This window comes from Cyprinodon variegatus, unplaced genomic scaffold, assembly GCF_000732505.1.
Source record: "Cyprinodon variegatus isolate N-32 unplaced genomic scaffold, C_variegatus-1.0 Scaffold49, whole genome shotgun sequence".
In the NCBI taxonomy this organism is placed as follows: Eukaryota; Metazoa; Chordata; class Actinopteri; order Cyprinodontiformes; family Cyprinodontidae; genus Cyprinodon; species Cyprinodon variegatus.
In genome coordinates, this window is record NW_015150502.1 from 1,843,882 (window position 1) to 1,863,075 (window position 19,194).

General features: G+C 37.4%; 1 protein-coding gene across 3 annotated transcripts in view; it reads left to right on the forward strand.

Annotated features, from left to right (window-relative positions):
• The window catches only part of LOC107082318 (PDZ and LIM domain protein 2-like), a 56,280-nt gene extending 45,157 nt beyond the window's left edge, over nt 1–11,123 (forward strand). The window contains exons 7-11 of one of the 3 annotated variants that reach the window (XM_015370934.1): nt 2,073–2,191; nt 2,711–2,788; nt 7,176–7,324; nt 7,603–7,714; nt 9,946–11,123. In XM_015370934.1, the coding sequence (XP_015226420.1) occupies nt 2,073–2,191; nt 2,711–2,788; nt 7,176–7,324; nt 7,603–7,714; nt 9,946–10,138 (651 nt within the window). In that variant the 3' untranslated portion in view covers nt 10,139–11,123. The remainder of the gene's footprint in view (nt 1–2,072; nt 2,192–2,710; nt 2,789–7,175; nt 7,325–7,602; nt 7,715–9,945) is intronic. The other 2 variants (XM_015370935.1, XM_015370936.1) reach the window with 2 other exon arrangements.
• Nucleotides 11,124–19,194: the final 8,071 nt, after the last annotated feature.

Below are 19,194 nucleotides of genomic sequence, written 5' to 3' on the forward strand. Positions count from 1 at the left end.
CTGACCAAACCATTAGAGACGGGCTTCAAAATGCTGACCCCATGAATTCTAGAAGACATTCTTTTCCATAAGGTTGCTGTGGATCTGCAGTGAGTTGTGCAAGATGCACCTTCTTTGCATTAGCTGGGATTTATAAGCACATACTGTTGGGATTCAGTTGGTTTATCTGAAAAAATGTTTCTTAAGCATCTGTGTCTGTCAGGTATATGGACTTTAGATTGCTTCACAGCAGGAGAGCACAAAGATGAGTACTTGTGGAGTCTGATGGATCCTCTGAGTCTTGAGTCATATTACTGGATTTTTTGAGGGAAGAAATTCTCAGGGAGCCATCCCAATGATCGTTTTTTTTTTTTTGTATAAGCTTCCTGGCATGCACCCCTAATCTGCCCACTCTGGAAAGAAAAAAAGTGAAGGAAAATTGGACCCAATTGAGAACAGAGCTATTGTTCAAAGAACTGCTGAATTGAAAGCGGGTGCTGGAACAGGCAACACAAATCTTCTACTTCATCCGTGGCACTGCGTTTCTGTCAGCTTCCACCATCAGCTCAGACTGCCTGAACAGTTGGGTGGAGTCATTTATTTCTCCTGGATGGAGCCTGTTTAACACTGATGCCAGCTGATGACTGAAAAGGGAGATTTCATTAAGCTTTATTGTGCAAGATGCTTTCTTGTGTTTCTATTAGTGTTTTATTAGCTTTATTGACAAATATGGTGAGGGTTGAACCAGATGTTGAAGTTTGGAGACATTTTTCATTTGAAAAATGTTGCCTGTTGAGGTGAATAACATGTTTTTAGGGATCAGGAGGTGGTCGGCTTTACAGGTGGACATGGTTAGAACTAGACGACAGCCTTATGTTTGTGGAATTCCTAACAGTAAAAGTGTCTTGAATGATGTATGTACCGTGTAGATCTTGTCCTAGTGTTCAGAGTTTGTACACACTTGCAGTTGAGGCTATTTTTATATGATCTTGTTGTACAGATATGATATAAGTTAAATATATTAGCCATTACTCCTAATGCAACAATTTTCTCCCTGATTTGGCATCTTTTTCCACAAGCAGCTAAAACATCTGTTCAAATATGTTCAGCTATGTTATTCATTAGTTGAGTGTTAATTTGGCTGGTGGCGCCATCTTCTGGTAGGATAACACCATACATGTAAATTTGCTTACTGTGACTCTGATGTTAATGATGCGCTTTTCTGACTTGTAACTGAAAACTATTAAAGGGCTTTAAAGCTCATTTATATAACAAACACAGAATATCTGAACATCTGGAGTGGCTAAAATTGCGTGATGAAATGAAGCAGATTATTTACTATTAAAGGTGATTTGGAAAGAATGGAGGCTGCTGATGCTGATCAGCCAGCAGAGATGGATGTTATTTATTATTGGAAAGTCAGGTTATTAAACACATAATGGATTATATTTGCTATATTAAACTGTTATACTCTCCTTATTTTTCAATTATATCATTTTGATCTCAATAGTTACCGATTGATTATTGCTTTAAGGAAAGTTTGTGTGTGTATTTCTGTCTGGCCAGAGGAAAAGTTGAAAAGTTACGAATGGATTTTAATGAATCTTTTTATCACAGCTGCCAAGGATCAATCATTTAAACTTGATGATCCAGATAATGTGAGTTTTAGCTTCAGGTGTAAGTCCTTGGCAGAGGTCTGTGCTCTCTGAGTGCTTTTCTAGTTTTTCAATGCAATATTTAGGATATCCGTTAATATCTTTGTGTATATAATGTTAACTTTATTTTTAGGTTGTTTTGACTTTTCTGTCAGATTCAGAAAACAGGTTTTGAAGTTACTCTAAAGATCTTACATAAGAACATTTCAATTAGTTTGACTTCTGGATAGGAAATGTTGTTTCCCTGTAAAGTTAAAGTACATTGCACATGTCGAAGCTGTGACAAGTCCCCTAAAATGTGTCCGACAACAAAGAAGAAAGTAGTTCTCTCTGCTTGGGAGGAAAAACTGTATTTTGTTTTTCCAGGGTATGTTGAGGCCTTTAATCTCTACTTCTTATTTTCCCTTTGATAATTGTATTTTTTCTTTGTTATTTTAGGAGTTCTTTCCTTCAGACTTCAGGCAACCCTCTGGGTCCAGCAGGACCCCAACCCCTCCAGAGCGCTACTCACCTCATAGCCCCACTGATCGAGATGTTCCCATGTCTCCTCGCCGCAGGTAAACACTCCTGACATTGTGAATTAGACCCCATTTAGTGAGCATTTTTAAACTACCTTGAATTATCAGCATTTGGACCCCTGAGGTTCTTGTTCTTAAACTGAAAGTCCCTTTATATGGCCTCAATGTGTCATTAAAATGATTCATAGCATCATGGTTGATGAAATAGCAGTTTTGGCGTATTACTGTAGACAACATGAATGGTTTTGAGCTAAACCTCAGAGAAGCAGGGTCTACAGAATGATGCTGGTAAAGGGGAGAAATTCTAGTAATTATACATTTAAAAAGCAGTGTTAAAATTTTAATATGAATTAACCAACTTGGGAAAAAAACTATTGTTGATCAGTGAAATAGAGCGGCTTGCTGCATTAATCATTCCAGTTTAACTTTTACACATTACAAACAAAAATCTAAATTTATTCTATTGGAATATTATCTCAAAGACTAACTTAAAGTGACATATAAATATTTAATGTATGATTGCAAATGACTTCCTTTTCCATTTCCCTCTGGGTCCAGCAGGACCCCAATCCCTCCAGAGCGCTACTCACCTCATAGCCCCACTGATCGAGATGTTCCCATGTCTCCTCGCCGCAGGTAAACACTCCTGACATTGTGATTTAGACCCCATTTAGTGACCAACAACAGTTTTCTAATTTTCTAAATGAATTCTGGGGAATCTCAGTTAAGAAATTTGGTTTATTCAGTTTCGCTTTAGAAAAGGGACAGAAGTGAAAACAGTCCTCCATTAAAAATGAGAAGTTTGTCTTTGCTCCTTGTCATTTTCTAGTATTAAAGGGAAGGGATTTAATGTATGATTGCAAATGACTTCCTTTTCCATTTCTTTTTTTTTTTTTTTTTTACTTTCTAAAAATGGTATGGTGCAAAAGTATTCATCCCTCTGAGTCAATACTTTGTGGAAATAACTTTTTTTTCAATTACAGCTGCAAGTCCTTTATGCATCTCCTATTTTTGCACATCTAATGACAGAAATTTTTGTTAATTCTTTGCAAAACAGCTTAAGCCCATTTAGATTAGATGAAGTGTTTGTGAAGACAGATTTCAGCTCTTGCCACAGACTCTTGACTGAGTTTAGGTCATTACTTTGACTGGGACATTCTAACACATGAATTAATCGTTCCATTGTAACCCCGGCTTTATGCTTAGGGTTGTTGTCCCCCTGAAATGTGAACCTCTGCCCCAGTCTCAAATCTTTTGTTTTCATTATAGGCCTCTTGGCTGCATCTCGGATCAATGCTCTCCTTGTTTAGCCTGTTACTTTAGGTGGACGGCCTTGTCTTGGTACGTTTACAGCTGTGCCATAATCTTTCCATTTCCAGACGATGGATTGAACAATGTTTAATGAGATGTTCAAAGCTGGGAATTTTTCTACAGCCTGTCTGCTTTAAACTTCTCCACCTCTTCATGACGCTGTTTGCTCCCCATTGTTCCCTTAACCCACCTCTGAGGCTGTTACAGAGCAGTTGGATTAGCACTGAGATTAGATTACACACAGGTGAAGTCTATTTAGTCAATAGCAGTCATTAGGCAACTGCTAGAGGTATTTGGTTGCATTCAGAGAAAAGGGCCTAAATACTTAAGCACAACATACTTCTAAGATTTTTGTTTTGAATAATTTTTACAATGTTTCAACCACATTTTGTTTTATTTCTACTTCACAACGGTATACCTTTTTTTCACATATTGTGACAAAATGTAGAAAAGTTTTAGTGATATGAATGTTTTGCAAGCCACTGTAGCATAAAGTCTTAACCTATGATGATGCAATAAAGTAGTAACAGCATGAATGAATGTGTCCTACATATTACAGAGGAAAAAGCTCAAACCTAAACAACAGCATTTGCCCCTTTTTTGTCTGAGGAGGACCCTTGGTTTGATTTTTGGAACTAAAGTTTAACAGTCAATGTCTGAGGATGGCCTGTAAACAGTTGCGATTCAGAATACCCAAAAATACAGAGCGTACGAGCATGTCGAGGCAAAGTCGAGGCATCGTACGAAGTGCTCCGTTTATGGGCCAACTGCCTTTTTGGAAGTGTTTGTCATTACTTGGTGACACAGAAAATGAAACTAGTTTTATGGCAGCATCAGATTGTGTGATAAGTTGTCTTATCATGACCTGGGAGTAGTTGTTTCGCCTTATGGGATATGTTTGTGTGATCATAATAAGCTCCGTGTAACCTGTGGGCAAGCCATTGAAAATAGACAGGAAATTATTTTGGCTCAGGCCTGATGTGTCTGGACAACACATCATTTTAGCTACACAATAGTTTTGCACACATCTCTGATAGCTCTGGATATGAGCACCTTGTCAGTCTTTTGGAACTCTGTACGGTTTCACTCTGAGGCTCTGCAGAGTTTCAGAGCCGCACCCTCACAGTTAATGAAGCTGTAATCTGATTCATTTTTCCAGTGTGCAGATCTTTCTTTCTTAACTCTCTGTGGAATGTATTTGGTCTCAGCAGAAGTAAAAATGTTGCTTTTAGCTTTTTTTGTAATCCTTTTTATCCTGCAGGAGAAGCTGGTGCCTGTGTTTTCACAGCCCAGGATGTTTGGCTTTGGCCCTCTTTCCCTGCTGGTTAACCCAGGCTAGCTCTATGTCATGTCAGCAGCCATACTTCCAATCCAAAAACCTTATATTCACCAACAAAGACCAATTACTTCTCCCCCTGATCGGACCCCTGTCTGTAGCCCCCAGCCAGCACAATAAGCCTCTCCCTGCTTGTCTGCAGCCAGTCAAAGAAGCAGTGACGCCCCTTCATGCTGCGTGGCCAATGAATTTCAGCCCAGGGCACACCTTTCACTCACAGTCCTGTTTTTCTGTCTCAGCTGGTTTAAAGTGAGGTCTCTGCTAATATTTGTATTTGTTTTCTCTCATTTTCTGAGTTGTTTCAGAAATTGACTTGAAAATAAAAGGCCTTTTTTCTGTGGATTTATTCATTTTATTTATTTTATATTTTTGAGGTGAGTCATTGAGTTGTCATGTAGATTTTACTTCAATACCAAAGTGTGATTTTTCTTTTCTTTTTTCTTTTTCATTTTTGCATCAGCAGGAAATCGGGTCCAGATTTGTGGTTTGGAATTTAGCTATTTGATCTGTGTTTTGTCTACATGCATGTTGAGTCCCTACTTTGACTAGATTGTTATCATAGCTTCTCTGGGTGCGCAGCCAGCTGCAGCTTTGTGTCAGATGTTAGTGGTGTTTTCAACTGCCTGTTAACAACGTGACATTTAGCTCAACCCTGAGTGTTTAGGAAGTATCCACGTGCTCTGATACTGTATCTCATCTCTTTACGTTTTCACTACCTGTCAGTGTTTTTCACTGCTTCTTAAGGTATTCTTTCTTTAGTTGTTGGTTTCAGCTGTTTTATGACTGCATGTTGGAATAATGTGAGAGGAAAAGAGGGAAGTGGGTAGCTTTGGGTGGAGCTCTGCATGTGGAAAACTTGGATGTCGAGCTTCAGAGGTCTGTTTTTAATCTGGACCTCAGCTCATTGATGCAGAGGAAAGGCCTAAAGCATGTTTGTTTGGTTTTCTGTTGAAACCATGTTAAACAGTGAACTTTCTAAGGCTGAGGAACAGTTCAGCCTAAAAACTTCCAACAGAGATTAAAGTCGAGCTTAGAAAACCTCAGACTTTATTTTTTTTATCTATTTTATTACAAGTCACTATTGAATCTCTTCAAATTCTGTTTTTTCCCCCCAGATTTGTAACCAAAAAACAATTACATTTAAAGCTGAGATACAAAAAAAAATTTATCTCCATTTAGTGTTAGAGTATTTTTTTTTTTGTAAATTTAATGAACAAAGATATCAAAGGTTTGACATTGGTATAATATTTAAGGTAAAATATTCACAAGTTAACTGTCTTATCAGATTTCCGGTGGTTTGTATTTGCTATATTACCCTATGAAATTATATACAAAATATATCAAATTATATATATCAAGTTTAAGGTAGGGTTTTGTAATACAATTAAAAATGACACACAATACCTTTAAATTATGTTTTATTTCCTTCCTTTGGGATGACACCTTAATTTAAGTAGTAAAACAATCATCTTTAGCACTATAACTATAAAACACTGAATGTCTGCAGCCAGTGACAATACACAGCTGGTTAATGAGTAAACATCTAAGGACAAAGGTGATGAACTGATGTCTCTCTGTGCTCTGAAAGCCAAAGGAGTGCTATAGTTGATTTTCCAAAAAGTAAAATCTTCATAAACAACAAATATAAATCGATTAACCGCTCAGCCCTAATTTAAGACCAGTTACAGGTCAGTATTGTTAAAGATATATAAAAATAAAATAAAATAAGGAATTTATATATTGTGATAAAGCTTTGTGTGTTAAAACATGCTTAAGTTATGTACATATTGTGCCACAAAAATCAGTCCACATTGACTCTCTGCTGCTTATATCAAAGGGAGCAGCTTCTCATACCTTATTCCAGTGCAGCTGTTTTAACTGATACACAATCATCACGCAACACGTGTGTGTTGATGGCTACCTCTAGGTATTTTGATGGAAGTGGCAGCAGGTTGGACAGGCTGTCAGGTTTCGTTGACTGTTTCTGAGTGACTCGATGTCATCAACAAGGCACCAAACCACACCTGGCCCAAAGGGAGAAATCCTGCCCGACCGGTTCAGCAAAAACTCACATTTACATACAGCTTTTAATGCACAGCTCCTGTGGCAGGGACATGCAGTTCTTTTTTTTTTTTTTTTTTACTTTTAATTTAAATAGTGCTAATTTATATTTTCGGTTTCTTGTGTATAACAAATTTTATTTATTTATTTTTTTTATTGATGCTCACTATGGTTTAGTGGTTGCAGCTTCCTTTCAACCTTGAAAACCAAAGAATTGTTGTTGGTTATCTAATGCCTGAGTAGAGACTGGTTTGCCCTCCTATCTCCAGTCTGTAATAACCTTTGATCTGTTGCTTTGTTTTTCCCCCTCTGCAGTAGTTCCAGCTCTGACTTCGCCATGCAAAGATTTGACAGGGACTCAGAGGTGTACAAGATGATCCAGGAGAACAAGGAGTCCCGTGCAGCACCTCGTCAGTCAAACACCTTTAAAATGCTGCAAGAAGTCCTGGAAGCTGATGAGAAAGGTGTAGTTTTTTTTTTTTTTTTTTTTTTGGTTTCAGACATTTAAAGAAGAGAAAATAAGTTGTTTAATAAATTAGGTATCGTTAAAAAAAAAAAAAAAGAAAAAAAAGGCAAAGAGAAAGAAACACAACAGCAGATTAGAAAATCTCAGAAAAACAGAGGAATTACTTCCTCAGCTGTGAATTTTATTAACCAGGAGAAATTTCTTCTTTAAATTTGAATCTGAAAACTTATTGACACATCATCTTTTTAACAACCCTGTCTGTCTGTTTGTCTTCAGAGGCAGCCCTGCGGTTCCCTGGGAAGCTTTCCCCCAACGCCCCAAAACAAAGCTCATCTGTTGGAGGAGTCAGCAAACAGCACACCTGTGAGAAATGTGGCACAAGCATTGTGTAAGTCCTCCTGTAGTTCTAGGTTCACTAGGGTAACGCATTGTTTACATTCCCATGAAAGAGAGTGTGACACAGAACATAATGAACTTCAAAATCGAGAATTTCACGCATGTTTGAAATTATCCAGATTAGGTCAAACCTATAGAAGCTCAAATATAGCTCTGCTAATGTGTGGCTAAATGTCTTCTAGCATGATCATAAACTGCTCTATTTGGAGACACATTTAATGCTGAATTCTGGATGGACATTTTAACATATTTCGTATAAGAAAGGGCAGAGTTAATACTAGATAGTTGGTTTCCTGGTAAAAATCGCACTTCTAACTAAGGCTAGACTTAGACTTAGACTTTATTGTCATTTTATACACAGAATGGATACAAAAAGAAATTTCATTCAGTACAGCTCTCAAGATATTTCCCTTTTTAAAGTGCAGCAGTGATAAAATGTAAACATAAGACTGGTTATGGCTATTATCATATTCTAAAACACACAAAATAATGAAAATTAGAATTTAAAAAAGATTTCTTTTAACTAGGATAAAATAGAAACTAGACCTTGCAAAAAAATTTAAATAATTTCACTTGTAATAAAAGTGTACAAAATTATTGAACACTAACTGAATTTCAGAGAGAATTTGATTCATTTTCATTTTTGTTTTCATTGTAATGTATTAATATGAGGTCTAGTTTCTTATTGCTGTTTCCCTTTGTTTCACTGTACAGCATTACATCAGCAGAGAGGAGGTACAGCAATCAGGTCATTAGTGTTGTTGCAGTCTTTCCTTAGCTGAGATTTCTCTTTCTTTTTGTCCAAGGTGTATTAGAGAAAAGAATGAAAATATCACTCAAACTATTAAAAACTAAACTTAAACGAACCATTAAAAAAAACAACAACAAAAAATCTAAAATACAACTGAAAATGAGAAGTAAAAATAAAAAATTGTAAAATTTCCAAACCACTTCAAACCATATTCCATAAATAATTTAACAGACTATTTAAGAAGCTTTATATTGGCCTGAAAGTTTTATCCATCAAGAACTTTAAGCTTAAACTTTGTGCAGTCCATCAGTACATTTTCCAACTAAATTGCCACTGCATAATGCTGCCACTACCCAACCTGATGGTTAGGGTTCAAATTTTTACTTTGACTACTCTCAACCACTAATAATTTCATCATTTTAATCAGAATTATAAAGATTTCTTCCAAAAAAAATATTTCCAGCTACAGATTTAACTCAAGCTTGAAAATGTTTGTTTTAGATCAGGGACCTATTTCATTTCTACTATTTTCTGGTTCCTTGTTCAGTCATTTTAGCATTACCAGCTACCAGCTCATGGCGAATTTTTGATATTTTGTATTGATGGTTTCTGAATATTTTCAGTTTCTGTCACTTCTGACTGGCAGTTTAGTTGTTCTCTCAGATTAAAAAGCATTATGCAAAGTTCAAAAGCTGCCTCCCTGTGAAACAAGAGTGGTACGGGTGTTTTAGCATCTTCCAGTTTTAAATAAACTTCACCCTCAGAACTCACACTTTGGGCTAAAGCCTCTGATTAACAGCTCAATTATCTTAAACACGAGTAACCATTCTTGTAAACGCTTGCATTAAACATCCTGAAGTGTAATGGAAAGATCAGATGAATTGTAGGTTGTTTGCTAGAAAAAGGAACTTATTGTGTTTGTAGATAAAATATTAGTATAAGAAGGTCTATTTTTGCATACTGATTTGTGTGCAAAAATAACTGCTATAAGGAGGTAGCCTTTTGGATGATGATGGCTATTTTTTAAGCTTTTTTTTTGTAAGTCTCTGGAGATAAAAATACAACAAAAAATGTCATATTATTTCAGAGCACTGAATTAACCTGTTAGCCACCACAAAAAAAAGTGACACATTTTTTGGGCCACATCTCTCATCTCTCAACCATGATTTAAAGCCAGTTATATAGAAATGAGCTCATTAAGGAAGAAAAAAGCTTGAGGTTTGTACAAGTTTAGGTTTGGAGTCTATGCTTATTACAGAAAATGCACAATAATTGGAAAGTGTTGCACCTAGTTGTTCCGTTTAAAATGCATCCTAAAAAGATGGTGTTTGTTTATGCCCAGTATATGTAAACTTCTTAAATTGTCTTCCAAGACATGTAGTCAAATAGTCATCTGAAAAAATTAGAAAAGATGGACAATATAAGAATTTTGAAGTGTTTGACGTGTCTTCCTCATACCGCCTCTCCCACAGGACACAGGCAGTGCGCATCTCAGACAACTGCTTCCGCCACCCAGAGTGCTACACTTGCACAGATTGTGGGCTTAACCTGAAGATGAGAGGTCACTTCTGGAGTGGAGATGCGATGTATTGTGAGAAGCATGCCAAGGAGAGGTACCAGAGCCTAGCCAACTCCATTCAGACCACCGTCTCCCCCCGCCAATGAGTTGGCCCCTCCTCATCGGATCCACCATGCAGTGTGCTGCTGCCTGCCTGAAACGCCACCTCATCTGACTCGCTGATACACCTTGACAAAATATTCTTGGGGGACAGACATTTCACTTATTTCTCATCTTTAATCAAGTATTGCAATTTAATAATATACACTTTCTCGCTTTAATTTCCTGTCTGCTGAGAAATTTGCTGTTTTTCACTATATGGTTCATACTTTATGGTCTCTATAAGTCATTATTTGAGGTCACATTAACAAGGCACAAAAGCTTTTGAAAAAGTTAAATAGAAGGACGATCACCATTTGAATTTTCGGAGGACAAAAAGGGACCAATACATATCCATCTCTGCATGCTGCATTGAAGTTGCTCAGTATGGTGCTGTGTGTGAGAGTGGGTATGAGTGTGAGTGAGTGTGAATACAGGCTTACACATGTGGAGAAGTGGATTCTGCGTGGCTTGTTTCTGTGTGTATGATTGTTTGTGTTTGCACATGAGAAAGACGGAAAAAGATGGTGGCCAAGTTTTTGGACTTTTGGAGAGCGGTAAATTCAGGCAATAAAGCCTTTGGAATTTGTACTATTTTTTGTAAAATAAGTCGATAAGAATTGGTAAAGGGGAGAAAATGTTGATTTGTTTGGCTTTTTTGTTAATTTAGAGGAACAAGATATTCACTCGATATATAAATATTGTTCATATTTTTGTGATGATTGTTACAAAATAGATCATATAAAATGCATATTGTATGCACGGGACATTAAGAGTGATGAGAAGTTATGATGCAGCACATGTCCTTTTCCAGCAGTACTCAGATATGAACTTTAATTTTCTCTTTTTTTGTGGAATATAATAAACATGCACAACTTGAAGCCTCTCCTGTTATGACTGTTTAAAAACTTATTTAAATAATGAACAATCTCCTGCCTCATTAATATTGGATTCATTTCAGATCATATTTCTTCAACCTGCACAGCTGGCAGCATCTATCGTGTGTCAATTAAACATAATGACTTTAGATTTTGTTTAATCTTACAATTAAAGCACAACTGTAACCACTAACAAGCATCCATTCTCAAGCGGTGGTATTTTATTGTTTTACTTCTCAAAATATTTCTTATCCTTTATATGTAAAAACAGACAGACATTCTCAAACTAACTTCAAGAATTTCTATTTTCTGTTTTACACCATGTAGACATGAAACTGCACTGATACCCATCAAATGTAGAAAACAAAATATTTCTGCAGGCATTTAAGAAGTGCCTGAGAGCAGCAGGTTAGCTGTTGAACTCCTGTTATACTGGGGTTTTGTTGGTGTGTTTAATGTTGGGTTTGTGGTGCAGAACTTTGGCAGGTTAGAGTTAGAACTGGTCTTATTTCACCTTCTATTCCTGAATCCAACACAGATGACGACAAACAAACTATTTTTTCCATGCTCCCAGGTTTTAATGTAAAGCAATGCTTGCTCTCACAAAATGGTTGTGCAGTTTCGTTGACTGACCACAGGGTGGCGGCGTTACTACAGTTTTGAATGCATATTTTTATCCATGTGCAGACTGAGGGGAAATGTGTGCAGAGCAAGGCCATTGCAGCAAATGACTAAAATCCTACAAAAAATTTCAAGAAATGTTGAATTTTGCTAACTTTTCTGGCATTTTTATGTGTGTATTTTTAAGGCTTAATTTAGCTCTGCAATTAATTTTTACTTTTACTGTATTATTTCCATTATTACAAAAATTATTAGAGAATTATATATTTATTGTTAAATAGAAACTGTCCAGTTGGCCTATCTGACTCTGACCTCTGTGAAAGAACGGCTTTTGCAATTTAAATGTTTTACATCTTATCTTTACGGGAAAGTGTGTGATCTTCTGTTTAATTTTAAGAAATTTTCCCATTATACCATGAACTTCCAGTTTAGAGGCTTAGTAGCATTAAAAAATCTTCACAGGGTCCAAGATTGTCCAGGAAGAACTTTTATCTTCCTCTCACGGGGAATGCAATGCAGACCTTATTTTATACCTGTACAGGAGCAAGAGGGAGTGGATATCCGCACCTAATCACATTTAGACATATTTTTCTTCTTTGTTGTGTTTTGCAAAAGTGTTTTTTTCTTGGGATCTTTGGAAAACTTTGAAAATTCTAGAGAGAAAGGTAAGGGCTTCCACGTGTCCTGTGTTTTGTTCAAACATTGTGACCCAATCCATGTGGTTGCTGGAGTCAGGTAAGTAGCTGGTGATATTTCGTACACTTTGCTTACAATGTAGCACAGTTTTATTAATCAATAGCGATAATGGGGCTTCTGGTCAACCTTTTATAAAACCAATTGATCAATTTTAAACTCAAAACTCCTATAAGAAGTGAGGATAGTAGCTGATAGTCAGCAATAGGGACCCAAATGGAGAAGCTGCAACAAAGACGACACTGTAAACTACGAGTTAACACCATACAGCAAATAAACCATAACATTTGAACTCAAAAGAAATTCAGTTTGAAAATCTATAAATTCAGCTTTACTCACCAGGCAAAATCAAACCTGGAATTGGCTCCATGCATTAAGGGGTCTAGATGTTATAAAAATGATTTTTGGCTTAGCATGAAAATATGGTATTGGGGAAATTATTATATAAGAGACTGCAGTGGCATGTTGGTGGCTAAATGTTTAGTATTTTTATGTCCCCTTGTTATTGTCTGAGTCTATATAGTAAAAAGGTGAAAAGAGGCAGAGGGAACAATTTTTACAACCAAGACATTTCATACAATCAGAATGTCTGAATCCATTACGTTTCTCTGACACAAATTGATTACAGCAACAGAAAAAAAACTGGGTGTCACTCCAGTTCACTGGAAAACTTGAAGAAAAAAGGGAAAGTGAGTCTAAAATTCACAAAAGTTTCATAAAATTTAGTTGGTAAAACCCCATATTCCTCCCTTTTTGACCGTGATGTACTCACCTTCTAGGGGGTTGCTTCTAGTTGGATATTGCAAGTTGTTTGTTGTGCCAACAATCACTAAATCTCATTCTATCATTGGATCTTTGTCATATTAAGGAATTGGAGATATCCACCTCATGTGCAGCAACTGTGTGTTGGTATCGTACAGATATGATCTAAGATGTCCTTGTTGATTTTGTGCTAAGGAAAATTAAACCAGTTCTGAAAGCAAAAGAACGTCTGACTTGGTAATAAGGTGTATTTGATGAAGTGGTGATTCTGACTAAAGAGCTGAGAGGATCTGGACAGCTGTGCTGCATATAATACCACTAGATGTCCCTGTGTTATCAGGTTAACAACAGTCAGATGGGTCTGGAGTGGAAGTTTCTTTTGTTTATCCTCTGGAAGAAGCACAATACTGAGCTTTACCTCATCTCAGCAGCCACTTGGTCTGTTGTTCAGATTGAGCAGGAAACAGCATCATACGCTGATCATTTCCTCTTCACCATCTGGAAGAGCACAATAAAACTCCACAGACCAGGCCTCTTATAAACCGTCCTCTCTCATATTTGTGAAAATATTGCATAACCTCCATCTAAAATCAAATATTAGCCCAGTTATTATAACTTTTTTTTTTTGCACTTCCAAGTCTGTTTTTTTTTCACCTCCCTCTCTCCCAGTGTTCTCAGCTTTTCCCTTTCTTCACCTGGAATGGAGACCAGATGTGGAGCAGAGAAAGGAGAGCTTGCTTTGCTATACAGTGGGGAGAAAGGAGAGGGGAGGGGGGGTCTGTTGCAGAGAAAATGTTGGAACGACATTAAAGTTTGTCTGGATACCATTAAGTACAATTTGATGTAATGTGTAGTTTGGGACGTAAAGTTTAAAATGGAAACTGTGCGCTCCAGATGAGAGAGATTTCAGCCTTGTGGGGGTGGAGGGGGTGGTGTTGTACTTGAAGCCTTATTTAACAGCTTGGATAAACAGCCCTCTGTTTCATTACAGAACAGGCGCCCATCGACTCCTTGTGCTTTCTTTCAGGAACGTCGCTGGCTGTCTGAGCCTGCTTCAGAGTACAGTATCACATACAGGAATAACAAACCGGGGGTCTGCTGCAGGGGTCAGAGCACAGTGCACTATTATATACTGCCAGGCTGCTTGCATGACTGAGGAACCTGCCGTTTGAATGTGTCAGTGAACACATGTCAAGCCCAATTGCAAGAAGTAGCTTTTTTTTTTTTTTTTTTTTAAAGCTTTCCTGCTGCACTGCCTCATATATTGAAACACTCTCCAGATTTGAATCGCCACAGTCTCCATCCTCCCGGGCCTCTCGTATATCAAAAAGTATTTTTAAAACAGAAATAACCTACTGTATTTTGGGAGCTTTTCGTGCATGAAGCTAGAGAATAAACGAACCACAGACCGAAGCGAAGGAAAGTAAGAGGGGGCTCGTTTTAACAAAAAAAAAATAAATACAATGTTTTTTCAACAAAAGATTGATGTTTAAGAATATAATTTTTTTTCTTTCAAAGTAGGCTCCAGACTAAATCAAAGCATTGTAAGCCCATATACTCCCTGACTCTTACAACATAAACAACATATGGTATGCAAAGAGCAACACTCTCAATCTCAGTCAACTTTGAAACATTTATGTTTGGTTCCAGCTCGGCATGTTTAAAGTGGACAAAAACCCATTCTGTCCCACTGCATTAGCTTTATGCTGCTGCACTGATTGATGCAAACAAGCTTGTAATAAGTGCATTGTTACCATGATAAGCTTCCAGGTGGGCTTGCTATGAAGGAAACTTCTTTCCTGAGGGTATAAATATAATGCAAAACAGCCCCTTTATCTTAGTCACCCTTCAGAACTGGAAAGACGATAGACCATAATCAGGAATTGGCACAAGAAAATAGCTACTCAATCACTCTTCCCTAGTTTGAAAGGGGGGCCTGGAGGGAATAAAAGTAGCTGATTGCATCGACTCATTCACTCAACAGCAATCCCTCATACCAAGCATGCATGTCGCGACAGTGGAGAGGAAAACACCCTTTTAACAGGAAGAAACCTCCAGCAGAACCAGGCTCAGTGTGAGCGGCCATCTGCCGAGGCCAACTGGGGTTCAGGGAGACTTAAACACACACAGATGCAAAATGTAACTCTCAACCAGATCCATGGATGAACCCGTTCCGGAAACACACAGCCAGGCAGACGGGCTCTGAGCCAGCTCTCATGCTGGAGGATGAAAGAAAACCCATACAGTCAGTCACAGTCAGAGAAGTAGGACTACACTGACTAACAGTCCAAGCTCCAACATCTATAAACAAAGATGTTGATGGTAGCAGCACAGCTGATATTTCTCTCCAGGATGGAGTCACAGCCAAACAGGAACAGACCAGATTAAGCTACTATAATGAGAGAAAGTAGAGAGCATAACGCTAAAGCCTGAACTAACAATTACTGCAGAATGGGAGAATAGGGTTGGAATGAAACCAAATGATGAAACGGGGTCCCTTAGTCCTCCAGCAGTCTAAGCCTATAGCATCATAGCTCAGGATAACCTGAGCCACTCCAACTATAAGCTTTATCAAAAAGGAAGGTTTTAAGCCTACCCTTAAAGTAGACAGGGCCTCACAGACTACAACTGGTAGTTTCTTCCACAGGAGCGGACTCCTAAAAGATCTGCCTCCCATTGGCTAAACCAGTGGTTCCCAAACATTTTTGGCTCAAGGTACCCCTACACATTTTTCCACCCAGCCGTGGTACCCCTAAACTGATAATGATTATTTGACATTATTTGATAATAATTATTTTTCTGTCACTTTTTCAAAGTAGTAAAGAAAACATAAAATTAAGCTCCTCGTCTTAGAATATATTTGCTTACATCAAAATAAATTTACAAAATTTTTAAAATGTAAAAATGTACATTCAATGTAAAACTCTCATCAAACTATGAAAAAATCCTGCGGCACCCCTGTAGTGACCCCTGCACCCCTGTAGTGACCTCGGGGTACCCCTAGGTGCCGCGGCACCCACTTTGAAAACCCCTGGGCTAAACCATGCTCTGGCTGAACATGCAAACTCAGGAGTTTCCTGCTTCTACGCAAACGTGCTACAAACTTAACTGTCATCCATCCCTAAGAAGAATTCACCAAATATGAAAAAGACCATAACTAAATCCCATAAGAAACCTTTGAAATGAGCTGGAAACTGTACATAGATGACAGGGGCTCTGGAGGATCTTAAAAGAGCAAAAAAGTCAAAGATACTGCTCTCTGTATGCTTCTGTATTGTAAACTGTTCTAGAGGACAATGGACTAACTTGTTTAGTTTATGTTTCACTTATGATCGTGATTCTGTTATTTCCTTAATCTTTCTACTTGCCTTGTTAAAGTGTGATATATTGCTGCTGTTATATTTTTCCTAAACCATCTGTTGCTGTTGCCTGTGCTTAAAAATACTCTAACTTTGCTACTTTCATGATAAATATACCATATAATCTTATATCTCTCTTGCTGCTTCTATACTGGAACGGTCTAATATAGTCCTTTTATATAGTTTTTATTTATCCTTTTTTATTAATATTTTCATAACTCGTTACCAATGCACAGCTGGAAAACAGGACTACGATGAAAAGTAGCCTTTGGTTAATTCTGACATGTTTACAGGTGTTCTGTTGTTAATATGTACAGTCCTGGTAAATAAATAAATAAAAATGAACAGAAAATGGTTGCAAAAACTAAATCTCTAATCTGTAAGATTATGCACACTGGTAAAAAATGTACTTATTTTGAAACTGTTTCCACATCTTGATCAGCTTTGCCAACTAACACTTATCACCACCATTATTACGTCTCTGTCTTTGTTCATTTTCATGCTTACAGTCCTCTATTTGATCATAAGTCTTTCTCCAGGAACAATATAGAAACTAGTGAAGTGCAGCCTATCTATAAAAGTCTTTGCTTCCTCCTCTTCCCGCCAATTGAATCGACAGTCTTTGATCTGCTCAGGCACACAATACACGAGAGGCTTTAGCCTTCATTCATAACTTTGCTTCGCTCCTCTTGTCCAGACACACATTGAAAGCAGGACCTTCCTGTGTTGTAGATGGAAACAGCTCATTCAAAACAACAGGACAACCTGAAGTTTATTGAGGATATTTTTCTTTTATTAAAGGCTACTTGATTTTTATATCAGTTTCCCTTCATTTTATCATGGTTTAACTATTTCTGGTTGGATGTTATTTTACTTCCATTTTATTAGAGTGCAAAATATGATGAGAGACTTCCAGTAGATCCTTACAGTAAGTGTTATTATTCTCCCCTTTAGGGACTTCTATTTGAGTTTTCAGTTATGTCATTCTGTTTTATTGGTCATTGTTTTTTTTCTTCTGTTTTGTGTCATTTTGGTTGTTTTCTAGTTATATTTAAGCAGTGTTTTTTGTTGCTCTCTGTTGCCCCCTTGTGCCAGTCTCCTTTCTCCTAGCTGGTTCTATCCACACCTGCTCCCTGTTAGCTGATTAGCCCTTTGTTCTCTCTCCCATATATACTCCTCCTGTGCAGCTCCTCAGTACTGGTTTCTCTTTGTTACTTCCCTGGTGTTTCCTGGTTTTCTGTTCCTGGATTTGAGTTTCCATAAATTATTGCATTAAATCTGCAAGAACTCATCTCTGCCTCCTCATCTCTGCATTTGGATCCACAACCTCCACCCAACCTTGGCATTATAATGATTGATCTCAGCCTGTGGTTTCACTGAGTGCTACTTTTGCTTTGATTGTAGCCTTCAACCTGTCTGCAATGCTGGGTTTGGCGAATCAAATCATCCTCTTACAAAACCACACAGAGTCTTCATAAGCTTCAGGGCAGGTTAGTTTCCAGACTATTAAGAAGGCTCATTAAGAAGGTTTTAGCACCTTTGACAGTGTGAGGAAGTGCCAATTCCTGAAGAGAAATAAAACCAGCATCCAAAAAAAAAAAAAAATTCAAATATCCCCATAAAGTTTCTCTACACAGAGAATGACGAGGTGTTTCAATAATTCCAATATGAGCTGAATTTGGACACATTGAATCTATAGCAGTAGATGGGATATTTCTTAAAATAATCACTGAGGAACACAACTGCTTTTCTGCTCCTAACATAGACTCTGATACTTAGACTTTTGGATCGCTCAACCAAACCAGTCCCTTCTCACCTTAGCAGTAGTAAGATGCTTGTGAGATTGCCACTGGATGTTAAAGCCTTAGCCCTTGTATCTATTAAAGTTCTGACTCCTGCTGCAATCCTGCCTTATGAATCTCTCCCAGACTCTTAACTTTTCTTTGGAATGTTTTCAAGGCTTCAATAACCCCTGTAGCCTGTGCAGATTGTTCCACCACACTTTTTCCATCCAACAAACTTTCCATTCATTTGCTTTGATAATGGACTTTCATATCTTACCATAATTAATAAGGGAGCAACTGTCTTGTAGACAACTGTTAAGTCTATGATTATATTTGGCCATTTTAAACATTTTTATTTTATTTTTTGCTCTTACATTTATTTTCATGACAAATTGATTTGAAGTATTTTATTATCATACTCTCATGTCATGATATATCTATACAATATTGGTTTTTAACTTTTTTGATTGACTGTTTTAAAAGCATTTGTCATGAACAGAGGTCACCTTTATGGAAATAATGCAGAATTCAAATTCATTAATAACGTTCTTCAAAGTATTTTTCTTGTCTGAATATTACCTGTACTTATGGAACCATTATTTATCCTGAACTTGCTGCTTTTGCACTTCTGGTTAGACCTAAACTGCATTTCGTTGCCTTGTACCTGTACCTGTGTAATGACAATAAAGTTGAATCTAATCTAATCTAATCTAATCTAGTCTAATCTAATCTAATCTAATCTGTAATGAAATTAGAAGGGACACAATTGATTGTAAAGCAGAATAAATCATTTCAAATTCCTCTTGATTCTTTCAGCTATGATTTCAAGCTGTGTTCAGGACTAAAGGGGAAGTGAAACATACATGTTTGAGGTGCTAAAGGCGGTGATATCCCTATAGAAACCTGCTCAGGTTCTGATTCGCTGTTGGGTTGGTTGATCCGTATGCGCTAGGACCGCGGGGACCAG